Source organism: Pelobates fuscus, chromosome 8 (genome assembly GCF_036172605.1).
Source record: "Pelobates fuscus isolate aPelFus1 chromosome 8, aPelFus1.pri, whole genome shotgun sequence".
Lineage (NCBI taxonomy): Eukaryota > Metazoa > Chordata > Amphibia > Anura > Pelobatidae > Pelobates > Pelobates fuscus.
Window position 1 is genome coordinate 46,531,754 of NC_086324.1, and position 15,027 is coordinate 46,546,780.

General features: G+C 38.2%; 1 protein-coding gene across 2 annotated transcripts in view; it reads left to right on the forward strand.

Annotated features, from left to right (window-relative positions):
* OSBPL6 (oxysterol binding protein like 6) overlaps positions 1-15,027 on the forward strand; it is a 223,032-nt gene that overhangs the window by 157,274 nt on the left and 50,731 nt on the right. For both annotated transcript variants that reach the window (XM_063429782.1, XM_063429781.1), the window contains exons 6-9: positions 3,020-3,133; positions 5,661-5,831; positions 8,706-8,835; positions 10,209-10,312. In XM_063429782.1, coding sequence (XP_063285852.1) covers positions 3,020-3,133; positions 5,661-5,831; positions 8,706-8,835; positions 10,209-10,312 — 519 coding nt within the window. The remainder of the gene's footprint in view (positions 1-3,019; positions 3,134-5,660; positions 5,832-8,705; positions 8,836-10,208; positions 10,313-15,027) is intronic.

Genomic DNA, 15,027 nt, shown 5'->3' on the forward strand with positions numbered 1-15,027 from the left:
TGGTTCAGGTACAAGCTTGGTAGTTGGGGTTTCCTCTTGCAGCAGAGAAATTGTTCTACCAGAGCATGTAACTTGAAGAACTGTAGAGTCTTCTTCAGGCTGTGGGTTTAGAACAAGCCTGGTCTCATTTAGATTCTTCTCTTGGGCTTGATCCATCACGGGTTTGTCACGTTGCACCCAGTCTGAGTCTTTGTCTTCTATTTGAAGATAACTGTCTTTTTTACTTGGCGACAACTCATTTTCCACAGTTGCGGTTGTGAGAGGGGTGCCAATCTTCAAACCCCCAGAGGTAGAAGGGTTAAAATTGGAATCATCAAGCCTCCCCACATCAAAGTCATGAGCTGCCTTTGGCACAATAGCCTCTTCTTCCACTGGTTGTTCTGAAGTTTTCACCTTTGGTTCTTCAGCCTTCTCAGCCAGTGTCTTGAAAGAAGTAGGTTGTTTACCACGTCTCCTACGTGGTGACTTTTTGACAGGAGATTCACCTTCAACTAGATTGGTCCCCAATTTCAATGGTCCAACCTTGTCGTCACTTGCATCACCCGGAGCACATTTTATAGGTGACTCTTCTAGTTCGGATGCATTGTCCTTTGTGGGACAGGCCTTCAGATCAGATCCCGTTACCTGGTTAAGGTCACTGGTGGTCTCCTCAATTGGCACGGTGAGGTAGGAATTCGTATCTCTAGTTGCAGACTCAGGGGAGTCTGTTTCTGCTTCGTGGTTGGGCAGAGTTTGCTTGAGACTTTCTCTGACCAGACATGTACCCTCTTGAACGGTGTTGAGATCGTTCATCTTGGTAGCCGGTAGCTTCACCTTGGGAATAGGCGAGTGGATCTTGCAGAAAAGAGATGGTAATATATGGGTACTATGGGTCTCTGGTACTGAGACAACATTAGGAAACTGCGTACTGGTACTACCTTCCCATTCAGACTGCTCGTCCTCTAAAGCTGCTATGCAACGAGCACCCAGTTCATCAAAGACTTGGTCCATGAGGGGATCGCCAGTGCTGTATAACCCCTCAACATCTTCGTCTTTTGTTTGGGCAGGAAGGCATTCAGCTTTAATTTCTAGAGGGACTTCGGTTTTGCAGTCGGGAGGACCAACAAGCCATTTTCCCAAGTCAGAGTCAGGAGGATTTGTTATGCTATGTACATCAGAAAAGGGAATACCATCATTATTATCAGGCATAAAGACAGTCATTCTTTCTTGTACAAGATCAATAATAAATTGCACTTCAGGTAACAAGGCAACAAGATTATTGTGCATTACTCTCACTTGTCTCTGCAAATATGATAAAGATTTTTTATGTGATATCTCTTTAAGAGACATACGGATAAGTGTATACACCCTACTTATCACAGGAGGCTCTCTCAACCATATATCGCAATTAGGTAGCTGAAAAAGCAATGAATCACATATGTTTTTGTGAAAAGTTTGAAGTTCATAGATAAATCCACATAATACAGATTTCTGGATTTGACAGGAGACATCTATAATAGATAAGCATAAATTAGAGGCCTTTCCAATCTGCCGCTGAATTTTTCCTAACTGATTACAACAAGTCTCAATGAGAGCACACTCTTGCTGTGAATCAGCGTGAATACCAACAAGGTTCTTCATTGTGATCCTAGACATTATACTCTGCCGGTTCCAAGTGGTCAGATCATTCTGTCATGACATGAAGGGGTGCTGCCCTGCAACAGCACTGTCCCTTTAAGTGTGGGAACCAACTTAGCAGAGAAATAATTCTAGGACACGATAAATGGAGTAATAAAGAAAATGTATTAAGGAAAACCAAAAGGATATAGATATATATAATATATACAAAACAAAATATGACAATGCCACAAATATATAAATATATACAATAACCCAATATATACAATAGAGCAGGCAGAGTCCACGATAGTCCTAGGCAAAGGTAAAGGCTTAGTCAGGTTAGTGCAGCCACCAAGTACAAAATGAACATCAAGGGGCAAAGTCCTAAGCAGGTCACACAGAAATAATGCAGCAAGGTCAGAATCACTGGAGAAGGAGTCTAGACAGGAACACTGCAGGCGAACACTGGAACAGGAGGCACAGGACACAGGACCATAAGGACATCGGAACACCGGATCAGGATACTCAGGATACTCAGGATACTCAGGATACTCAGGATACTCAGGATACTCAGGATACTCAGGATACTCAGGATACTCAGGAAACAAGACACAGGAGACAGGAGCCAGAAAACAGCAGGTACAGGGTCAAGGATAGAGGATAATGATCTGACAGGGAGTGAGGGGAGAAACCAGAATATATAGGTGCTAAACAAGGGCCAGGTGTAGTGCCTAACGAAAGGAAATGAGAAACAGTGCCAAACAGAAACAGTGGTGAGTGCGAGTACTGCACGAGGGCATGTCGACTAAGGAGTGTCGTGACATACGGACCCTAAGGCGCATATACCTGAGCTAGTGTTTAGCTCAGTAAAGTGTGAGTTAGTTACTTATGCACTTTATTTCTATTTATTCTTTGTATACAGGTTACACTATGTTTTGTACATTTGTGTTTTTTATTTAAGGTAAACCTGAAAACATTGGGACTACTCATAAATATATGACCCATTAAGGTATAGCAAGGTTTTTCCTTCACTACCCCTATATATCCACTGCCATTAGAGCGCTACACCGGATATTTCTTTCTTTTCCATTATTTCTGATATAAAGATAAGCACGGTGATACAGCAGCTCACGCATATTTATTTGGTATAACCTAGATCTTATCCTACACAAATAAGCGCTTGTACTCTCCATTCTACTAGATTTGTGGAGAACACATAAGGAAATAGCACATTTTATGCCAAAATAATTGGAAAAAAGAATTGGAATTTTTCAGAATCGTCTAATGTGTCAAAAATATAAATGTTTCTTGTCATTGCTACACAATTCCAATTTATTGAGTAAACTCCAGTGTGTCAATCATTTTGTTTTAGTTTTTTTTTTTTTTTCATGCATACATTTTGATGTGTCTTTTATTTTAGACTCAGAAAGGAAAACTTCATGGAAGTATAGATGTCGGCTTGTCTGTTATGTCCATCAAGAAGAAAGCTCGAAGAATAGACTTGGACACGGAGGAGAATATTTACCATCTTAAGGTCAGTCCATGTCAGACAAAAAAACGATTTTAACCTGTTAGAAGCCTTTGACATTGTGACATTGAATTATGGTTAGCTGACAATGGAGTTGCACAACTCAGGAAAAATGTCTGAGTGTAAAAATGTATCTTTTCATAAATTTTGCTCCCGGATCATCAATTTTCCACTTTGTAAATAAACCAAAAATGGCATGTTTTTTTACCATGTACATTTGCTCAGATTATTGTAATTTACATGTTCTTTAACTACGTACATGTTTAAGGTTATTTGTGTTGATTGAAGCTAAGGCAGGCCTGGGAAATATTCTCACTCCATACAAATATGCGAATTTGGACTTTTTAGTTTTATTGGCTCTATTCCATATTATGCGGAATTCACTAATACCTCCTTCTTCATCTGCTTCTTGTCTAGTAGAGTCCAACTTTGACTATCTATAATTCATCCACTCCTCATCACCGTCGTTTTATTTTGCCTCCAATTCCACGTCCTCCAGCCAGATGACCCGTAGCCCTGTTTAATAATTACCCATGTCTTTTGCTGTGTTTGTAATATTTGACATGAAATTATGAGCAGTGTCTTACATAATTATTTAGGTTTCAAAAATCTTTATATGTTTCATGTAGTTTGTATATATAAAATCTGTTTGTAAAAAAACACCACATCTTTAAATAAACTACTTGCATTTTCCAGTTAAACATTGTAGCCACATTTATTAAAAGAATCTGCCTCAGGTAATATTTTACCCTCTGTGCATAATATATTACGTTGCATGTCCTGTCATCTTAGGGACCTGGCATTAATGCATTTAGAAATGGTACGGCTCTTAATCCGACCTTCCAAATCTGCCACTCACTCGTTATCCATCCTTTTTCTATCATCATCGGCCATTTACTCCTCCAGTAACTATGCAGTCTTTGCAATCTCACTTTATAAAAGTCATTTTGTCCTGTGCATTTCATGTCTTCCTTAATCTACGAAATTGTCTCATATTATTTCCTCCCTCATCAGAAAACTTATATGACATGCTGTCCGTTCCTCCTTCATCTGTGCCATTTGGTAATGTTTCTGGAGGTACATATGGTGATAACAGAAGGTATCACTGATTCTGTGGTTGTCATGAATAGGAATTAGATGGTTGCTTTTATTTTAGAGACTAAAACCAGAAGTTACATGATTTTTTTTTAGTGCCAGGTGTCGTAATTACAAATGGTGGTGGAAGTAAGAAAATTTGCAGTTATCGTTCACTTTTATGAATTTTCATGTAAGACCTAATTAGCTTAGGCCTAAATATGTCACAAGTACCTGACCACATCTAAAAATACACACTTAAACTGTTTCCAAGCACTCTGTCTAATTAAACTCAGTTGTATATGAGCAATACTTGGCAATCTGTTTCGTCTTACTTCACTATTACCTCTTTCACAAATGATACTGTAAGTTCTTTTGAACTCTCTGAAGTGCTCTATATAATGTTGTGGTTATTTTGATGAACAAGGATAAAACAAACACATTTTGATGACTTAAAGGTAGGCAGACAGTGTAATAGAGCGGCAGGAAATGCTAGCAGAATGCTTGGTTGTATGGGGAGAGGTATTAGCAGTAGAAAGAGGGAAGTGCTCGTGCCATTGTATAGAACACTGGTGAGACCTCACTTGGAGTATTGTACGCAGTACTGGAGACCGTATCTTCAGAAGGATATTGATACTTTAGAGAGAGTTCAGAGAAGAGCTACTTAACTGGTTCATGGATTGCAGGATAAAACTTACCAGGAAAGGTTAAAGGAACTTAACATGTATAGCTTGGAGGAAAGGCGAGACAGGGGGTATATGGTAGAAACATTTAAATACATAAAGGGGATCCGCACAGTAAAGGAGGAGACCATATTTAAAAGAAGAAAAACTACCACAACAAGAGGTCATAGTCTTAAATTAGAGGGGCAAAGGTTAAAAAATAATACCAGGAAGTATTACTTTACTGAGAGGGTAGTGGATGCATGGAATAGCCTTCCAGCTGAAGTGGTAGAGGTTAACACAGTAAAGGAGTTTAAGCATGCGTGGGATAGGCATAAGGCTATCCTAACTATAAGATAAGGCCAGGGACTAATGAAAGTATTTAGAAAATTGGGCAGACTAGATGGGCCGAATGGTTCTTATCTGCCGTCACATTCTATGTTTCTATGTTTCTATTAACCAAGACAAGGGAGGATTTCACTAGTGTTCCCCGGTCCCTTTGTGACAGAACCGTACAACTGTACATGTATATTAGTGATGATTTATTCATATGGACTGGTTGTGCCACTGGAGAGATGTTACAAGATGTTAAATCGAGCTGTGCATTGGTTGTAAGTTGTTCTAACATTTAAAGCACATAATTAGTCTTAAATAGACATTCTAATGCATTTTTACTTTTGGATTTTCTTGGATAACTCCCGATATATCAGAAAGTAAAATATATACTTTTGAGTCTAAAATGCAGGAGATACAGTTTTTTTGGGGGGTTTGTTACTACAAAGCATTTGATGTTTCAGGTGAAATCTCAGGATACCTTTGATGCCTGGGTAACAAAATTACGCCATCACAGACTTTATCGGCAGAATGAAATCGTGAGATCACCAAGAGACGCCAATTTCCATGTTTTTCCTTCAGCATCGACTACTGAGTCCTCACCAGCAGCAAACATTACAGTGCCAGAGGGAAAGGTACGTACCGACATGGATGGGCCCACCATTTTAAAAATAGCCTTTTGTACATGCTATTCTTTTTAAAGATGTTTTTCCAACGAGAGGGTTAAAAACGTACAACAAATTCCCATTCACATATATAACAAGGGACATCAGTGAACTGAAACTGGACCTGCCACCAGTGTAACTTTGCTGGCTTTTTCAAATAAACACACAGATGACAGCTCTGCAACAGAGTAAAATCTTACGCAAAACAAACAAAACAAACAAAAAAAACTCTCATCCAAACTGTTACCACTTGCATCTTTACCTAATCTCTGCAAATGCTGAGGTCTTACATTCCACTGTTATAGACTCACACATGAGTAAGAATAATGAATAGATTTGTATGGAATAACCCACATTATGTGGGATATTCGTGGATATTTCTCATAGAGAGCTTTTGTCACTAATTATCCATACTTAACGACTGATTGTCCCTACAATGTCCCTAAAACATAATGCCACTTTGTTTTAGGAATACATTTAAAACAGGTTAAAAATTTAATGAAATGTAGCTTAGCTGACCCCTCCCCCACAATAAATGCAAATTCCACACATGATAAATATCGCAGGAGACTTGCAAACATTATATTTACAATATACTGTTTTTTAGTGCTTGTAGAAAAATGAACATGCTGTTATTTTATTGTGTGCAAACAGGTGTAATTTACTGCCCTCAAATTAAAGGAGCACTCCAAGCTCTGTAACCACACTTGTCTGGCTAATTACTCTGGGAGGGCGCCAGGGTACTTCTGGCACCATAATTATAGGTATGCAAATTATAACTTGTAACCTTGGCCTGCCCTTGGGGTTTACTCACTAAGGTAGAACCGTGGAGGATCAAGAAATGAATAGCAAATTATAGAATGAAATAGAATTTCCCAACTCCGCTGTTTTTCCGAATTCTTAGTTTAGTGAATAACTCTGACTTTGCTGAGAATTGTTTATACGGGGATGTTACTTTGGATTGTTGGAAAAAGAGTTTTGGTAGTTAAAGTTACACACTCACTAAAGACGGAAGCTGTTGAGTCATGCTTGAAATGCAGAAATGAATCATTGAAGGTCTTTACTAGAGGATAATGCTGTTGTAGCGCTATACATTTCATTGTGAGCAATTCCCTGATGTTTTTCCTAGATGAGGAATTTACATTCAGTATCCATTATAACAAAAATGTAAGAATGAGATTCAAATTCCGGCAGTGAAAATCTTACTTTGAATACAATACATCGCTCTGGGCAGCTTGGTAATTGTCAAATGAGCGATTGCAGACGAAGAGATGATAAACAAACAATGAATTAATTCTTTGAATTGCTCCACCACCAAAAAGGAAATTGAATTTGAGTGCTTTGAACTCTATGGCCACTTCAAAATATTGTCCTAATCATATTTTATGAGGCCCGTTTTAACGTACACTGACAGATGATCAATGTGTTTTGTCATATTGTGAATCCCATCAGACATATATAGCTCGCATAATTGGCATCTATATGCATAGCAATAAACGTGGAATTGCATTGAACAAGCAAAAACAATAATGAATGCTTTATTCAAAAGGAGATTGCTAGATAATGCCTGAAAATATTATATAATACCCTGTCTAGCTGAATTTTTCAAACTTAATTTTGTAGCAATTTCATGGTTTGAAAAGTAGATAAAGAATAAAAGGGGCACTCTTGTAACTCTAGGTCCGTAAGTCTGTCTTCAGTTTTGTAAAAGTAATGAAAATACCACTGGACACAGTAGGCACTATAACTGCTTCTTTGCATTAAGGCGGTTTTAGTGTCTATAGTCCACTGGCACTGTCCTTCCATTCAATGTTAAACAATTTTTAGTAATTTAATAATAAACGAGAGTCCCCAACAGCCCATACCCTCTGTATCGCTTGGACTAATGAGAAAGAAATTAGTCTAAACAGTAATGGGCGGCAGTGATTGGTTGAGAGTGTCAGCTGACTGCTTTCAGCCTATCACAGCACCTATCGCTGGTATGAATTGGTATGGCTAGAAGGAAATGTGTAATCTCTGACTTGGCAATACCTCCAATGAGGCCAGGGCTGTGGTGGCCAGGGACCCTTATTTCTTGTTCAACTTCTCAAAAATGGTTTAACCCTGGATGGAGGAACAGTGGGGACTACATGCACTTTAACCAATTCAATAAGATGAAATGATTAAAGTTATTACAGTGTCCCTTTAAAAGTTAAAATCATTGGTTCCCTAAAATGTAATATTTTTGGATTTACTAAATAGGTTAAAACAATTTTAAATAGTTTTTATTGAAAGCTGGGAGTTTGAATCTTGCATCTCAGTTAACACAATATTTTTTTTTTAATGTTTTACTCTTAACTATTATAGCTGCACTCAAAAAGGTGAGAGCAATAAAGAGGAAAATACACATTTTATAATGGAAACTATGTCATTGGTGGTAAAAACCCATTCCCAGGCGTCACCATACTAATTAACCTAACTCCATTCTAATGAATATGGTGCATATGAACTTGGGCAGACAGTTAAGTCATTAATACATTTTATCAGTATGTTGCAAAATGAGAGAAATTGCAAAGTCTGAATTCTTAGCAGTCTTTAGCATTGTTCTGTCTGTGACACAAACTATATTTTTTAAATCTCACCTCAGTTTTGTTCCTCTGTGTAAATGTTTGTGGAATGTGAAATGTGATTATCTACAAATTAAAAACATGATATATAGGTTGTGTGTGTGTGTGTCTCTCTCTGTCTGTCGGCCTGTCTTTCTGTCTATTTGTCTCTATATATATATGTGTGTATGTGAATGTGTATACACACACACAATTGTCAAATGTCAAAGAAATGTGACTTTTTTTACATTTTTAACAGATGCCCCAGAATAGCTTCTTGTGGCAATCCCCCATCCCATGCAGCAGTCTGCCAGCGACATGCTCAAGTGGTCAAAGTAAGGTGGCAGCGTGGTTACAAGACTCTGAGGAAATGGATAAATGTGCAGAAGGTATGACCCCCCCCCCCCATCAATAATAACATCAATTCCACCGTAATGCATGAGATGTCTTGACCTGCTTGATTTTGTTGTAGTTGAAGTGTCTTTAAAGGAGAATTGACATTTCTCTAGAAATTTTTCATGTGATGCTTTTCTTTTAACTTTATATTGAAGAATTAGCCAATGACATTCCAATCCAGTTCAGTCCTGGCACAGCCATGGCACACACTTCACATGAGGAATACAAATAGAAACATTGTTTCATTTCTCCTCTTCTCTGCATGCTTTCTCTATGCTGACTGTCAGGTGTAAAAGACAGAGTTTATCACAATGATTGACAGGGAGCTACGTGAAAGGGCCCCGTTGTAGAATTAATGTCCATTTATACATTGAACTTTATTTTTCTCTTCTCATAAATACAGAGTTGCTAAACATAGGGGATAAGTAAACATAGTGTTAAAAATCCATGGAAGGTGACAGTACCCATTCAAAGCAATAATTTGATATACGGACTCATGCTGGGGTTTAAGCCTACATAGGGTAAAAATAAATCTGCTGTGGAAAGCACCCTAGCTGCTCCATGCTTTTCAGCTGGCCTTCTCCATGTATGAACTGGCAGGAAAGTTCTAGACAGTGTTGCAGGTTTTATATCCCTCTGTTGAATATGCTGTTTAAGGGAAACACCGAACACCATAACCACTTATGCTCTTTACAAGACGCTTCTTGTCTTAAAGGGACACTATAGTCACCAGAACAACTACAGCTTATTGTATTTGATCTGGTGAGTAAAATCATTCCCTTCAGGCTTTTTGCAGTAAACATTGTCTTTTCAGAGAAAATGCAGTGTTTTCATTACAGCCTACTGATAACTCCACTGGCCACTCCTCAGATTGCTACTAGAAGTGCTTCATGGGGCAGTGCTGCACAGTCTGAAGTACTGCCATTCAGTGTGTCCACCCTCTGCATGGAGATCACTAAACTTTTCTCATAGAGATGCATTGATCCAATGCATCTCTATGAGGTGATGCTGATTGACCAGGGCTGTGTTTGACTTGTGCTGACTCTGACCCTGATCTGCCTCCTTGACAGTCTCAGCCAATCCTATGGGGAAGCATTGAGATTAGCTCAGAGAACCACTTCTGATGATGTCAGCAGACAGATCAGGGGCAGAGGCAGCAGCTGCAGACTTGAATACAAGTACGAATTTACTATATTTATGGAGGCAAGAGATGGAGATGGTGGTGTTAACACTCTAGGACCAGGAATACATGTTTGTGTTCCTGACCCTATATTGTTATTTTAATTGGTTTCTGGTGGTATGTCAGTTTTAATCTATTCATGCTCAGTCTCTTGTTTTACTCAGGTCTGTTCTTTTCCCCCCTTAGATCTGTCACAGTGTCAGTCCAACCTGATTGAGCTTAGCAAGCTGCTTCATAACCTTGAAATACTACAAAGGACCCAATCTGCTCCCAATTTTATTGACATGCAGGTACAAGTCTAAATGATTAAAATGCTAACCTTCAGGACAACATATTTCTCACCGGCAAACAGTTCCTGGGTTCCTTACATTAAAAATGTAATGAGTAGTGGAAAAGTGACATTTGTGTTCCTGTGAAAAGTAACATTATTAATGTCTATCATCGTGTGTCATGTCACTGTCATGTGATCTCATTATCTGAAGAAATGTTTAATCTATACAATGCTATATTATCAAACTGTATGCACACTGTATACTTACTGAGGTGAGAAATGCAATGGTCTGCAGAATTTAAAAGAAAATGTTCTCTTTTAAAGCACTGGTAATAAAAATAAGATGATTCTAACTGAATCCTGTGTTGCAGGTTTGTTAATAAAGTTTGCCAGAGTTTACAGCCAACTTTAGATAATGGGATTGCATGACACTGCAGTGGAAAATATTATCAGACAAAATGTTTTTATGTGGCTCTTATCATGGGTTTTATAGTGAGTATTCTTGTTGTTTTGTTGCACAATTGAAAAAAAATGAGTACCATATTACACATAGTAATTAAAACAGGGTGCAAGAAAATACTAAGAGCTCATATAGTTTGCTGTCAGGAGGTCCCTGATCAGTTATTGAACTGGTTTTAAATCATCTTGTGCCATTACTGAGAGAACCTAAACCATTTGTGTGATTTCCAGATTAAAGTGTAATCCAATTGTGGACTCCTTCCGCCTAGAGGGGTGTCAGCTATACCTCACTGAGGAAGCCTAACAAGGCTGAAACGATCATGTGGGGTTACTGTATCTATCGTGCAGAGGAAGCCAGAATGCATTTTGGATTTGTTTCCTCCAAACTATTTTGATACCACCCAAAAGGTTAGGATCAGTCTGATATGGAAATAATTGATGGTAACAGCAGAAGATGAGCTAAAACTAGCTTGAGAACTGAGCAGCGATGCGCCGGCAGGCAAACTACTTGAGCTGTTGTCCGTTCTCAGTACTCTCTTGCACCATGTTTTGTTGCTCTACACATAGGAATTATACATTTTGTATGGTAAAAGATAACCGTTGCTCCTAACATTGTCTGCACCAACTACAGAATAAAGTAAACCTGCAGAAAATGACAATAATATGGTTAAATTAGTTTAACTGCAAGAAAGCCATTCAAAGCTTTTCATTGTATGCTGAGTTCCATGTATATTAATGGAATGCTAGTTTAAACACACCAGCAAACCATTGATATATTTTACAGCTTTAACCTAAATAACCTAAATAACTAGCTGTGTTTTTGCATGCTCATTGTTTTCCTAGCTTTTTAATTTTTTTGTTGTTGAATACTGCATGTTAATTAAGCCTCCTCTTTCCCACTGCCGCATTCTACAATTATTCCATCATATTGGTCACGGTCTCACCCTTCTAAACTACAGTGTTCCTAACGCAAATGTTCATGTCATCAGAAAGCACGTGAAAAGTTACTGGGCGGTGTAATTCAACTAAAAGCTTAAGTAAAAAGCTGATGAACAAATTAGTTGTATCTGCAATTTCCATAAACCTTGGCCTGCCAACATCTCCCCATTGTGCAGTGATCTATAGAATAAAGTCAGCTCTTTGAAAGTTGTGTTAGATATGTTATGGGGCATCGTGATTGGAACATCACTTAAAGGGTTACTCCAAGCACCATGATCACTTTAGTGACCTGAAGTATTCGTGATTCTCGGAGTCTGTTCTCAATGAACTGCTGCACATCAAGAGTTAAAGCCCTTTGCTCTCAAAGCTGCCCAATGGCGCGGAGGCCCCACTCAATGCTACCCAAGTCTTTTCCTTAGCCCTTCCTTCTGATATAGCTCCCCCCCACCATCAGGGGGTGTTATGTCATTGGAGGAGAATCAGGCTGCAGGGAGAACTTGGCCTCGTCACTGGAACGCAGGTAAGTTTTTTTGTTTTGTTTATAAAAAAATATTTAATCTTTTATGAGGGGAACCTTGCCAAGAGTTACTCTAACCAAAATAGGGCTTTTTTTGGGTTGGTTTAACCCTTCAATTATCTTGGAAGTGCTAACTTGGAAATCTAAAACCTGGGGATTTATTGCAAATGCAACAACTTCCAAATTGAATATCTTTAATGACTTTATATTGGCTGTTTTGCATATGTTAAATATATTATCTATACAATACATTAAAAGAGAACGAGTTCATTCCAGCCTGCAGCGTCCCTTTAAACAAATGTATGATTAGACAATATTGTTATATTGGATTAATTTGTGCCAGCAATGAACAGTGTAGTATGAGGTACAATCCTTAAATTAAAGGAATACTCCGGCACTATAACTAAAATGGTTCTAAAATGGGGTGTACTCTTGGCACCATATACTACAGCGAGCTGTTGTGGTTATTGTGTTTGGAGTGTTCCTTTAACCATTTAGTTGAGTTTTAATATCTCCATTTGTATGATTAAAGCTGACTTGATGAAGATATATTTTGGTTTTGGACATTAGGTTATTTGGAAAGACATTCATCAATATATTTTTTGTTTCCCCTGTGGAACCTGGTACCAGCAACAAAATAATAAAAATAATTAAATACGTCAGGGAATTAAACTAAATATAGGTCCTTGAAGCTGGTTGATTTTAAAATGAGCTCATTGACCGGTCCTTCAACTGTTGCATAATATACAAAAACATCACTTCTACAACCCGTCTTCCTACACGCTTCTCGGTGTCAGAGGACTCGCCATTGCACTTAGAGAGACAGATCTGCTATTGTAACAATTTATTGTTGGCTTTTGCTTAGGGTCAAATGCTTTGCCTTTGTCAACCAGTGGGAACCCATTTAAATAAAATATGGGAACCTGACCCAGAGGTTAGAAGCAACTAATGTAGATAATTGTTGTAAAATGCATAGTAAGATAAAGTTGAATAGTGATGTGGCAGCTATGGCTTTTCTAGACTCATTCAATCAATGTATTTAATAACAGTGCTATTATGAGGAATCCACATTGTCAGCGTTGTCATATTTAAATAGTTCAAAAAGCCTATTTATGGAGAAGATGGATTGCCTAGACTGTGAGATACAGCTAGATGCATCAAAAACCAATCTACTAGAGAAATATAAATATATTTGATATAAGATGAACTACTTAAAGGGTTATATTAAACATCTCGAAATACACCAATATCATCTCAACAAAGTAGACATTTGGTTTTACCAAAACATTTTCTTTACTTGTCCTCTTGTAAGATCCAGATTTAACTAGATAACTTGTCAGATGTCCTCTTTTGTTTCCCAGTAGTTTCTGTCTATTTGTGCATGTGGCTATACTATGGCTTACACGTCTCCCACACACATGGATGAGCTTGTGACTCTTCCCTTATAAATATCAGTTATGCCCAATCTGGATAGTGCTGGTGGGCTGTGAGCTGGAGATGGGAAGTATACATTCTGGTTTATCAGCATTGATAGACAGGGGCCAAGCTAGGGAGAGACACATTTTTAACATAGTCCTTCAAAATGATTTGACAAAAGAATGCTGGATGGCACCGGTAGCCGCTCTGAGGCATAACCAGTACTTTGAGATGTGCTTTGGCCACTTTTTGGTGCTAAGCAGAAAACGGTTTGAGTTATGTGTACTTTGAAGTTTATTTTTATGATCACAATTTTAGAGTGAATACCTGGCCTTCTTAAATCAGCAGCACACCCAAATCTGAGTTTGAAGTTTGTCTTTTGAATCCATTAACTTTACATTTAGTACCGGTACTTAGTTTTTCTGTCCTTTTTGTGTTTATTTGTAATTCATGTGTGCTTTTTTAATGTTTTTTCTTTTTTTTTTATTTATGAAAAGAAATGTGGCCACTGGCCACCAAGTTTCTGAAGCACCTCTGCCTTCAGTAATGCTGTTAAATTAAAGGGACACAAAAGTCACCTAGGCATCCGTCTCAATGAAGTGGTCTGGGTGCAGTGGTCCCAAACATTGCCATTTTCCTATGAGAAGCATGTGGATGTCCCCAATGCTTCTGTATGAGAAGTGTTAGATTGCACCATGGGATTGAAAACAACGCTTGCCTGATGTCTCGGGACTGGTGAAAAGTAAAACAGTTTTTATTTCTTTTGACTGCCACGGGGGGCTTCAAAACTAACTAAGGATTAGGGTGCTGTAGCATTAGGAATACAGGTTTATATTCTTAACGCTATAATGTTCCTTTAAGCTTAGCAGAAATATTGGACATTAATGCTTGACCCTGAGCAAAAAGGTTTTTTTGTTATATTTTAGAAAACCGTGAATAATTTAATTTTTTTTTTACTATCTTTCAATATGGTTGATAACTATAATTAAGTGTCCCTAATGCATGAGTAATTTGCACTTCAAAAACGCACGGACTCCCCATCCTCTCCTGGTGCATGACCTAATTTGTGCGGCGGATGCTTATGGTCATTAGGATACTGCCAGTTCTGCACAGCAGTTCTTATATTGATTTTGGCAGGTTCCAAATCATTTAAGATTCATCTCAAATTCACTGGATAAGGCAGAGCCTAAAATGTGAAATTAGTGTTTTTTTTTGGGGTTTTTTTAGGTTCTGACAGTTAAAGGGCTGGCTTAAACACCATAACTAGTGTAGCAGTTGTAATGTTTATGGTGCTAGCATGCCTTTGGTGCCAACCCATGTTACCGCACAAACTGTTTTTGTTTAGTTTAACAAAAATCAGGGGTTCTCCAGGCACTCATGGTACACGCCATCACTAACAAGGA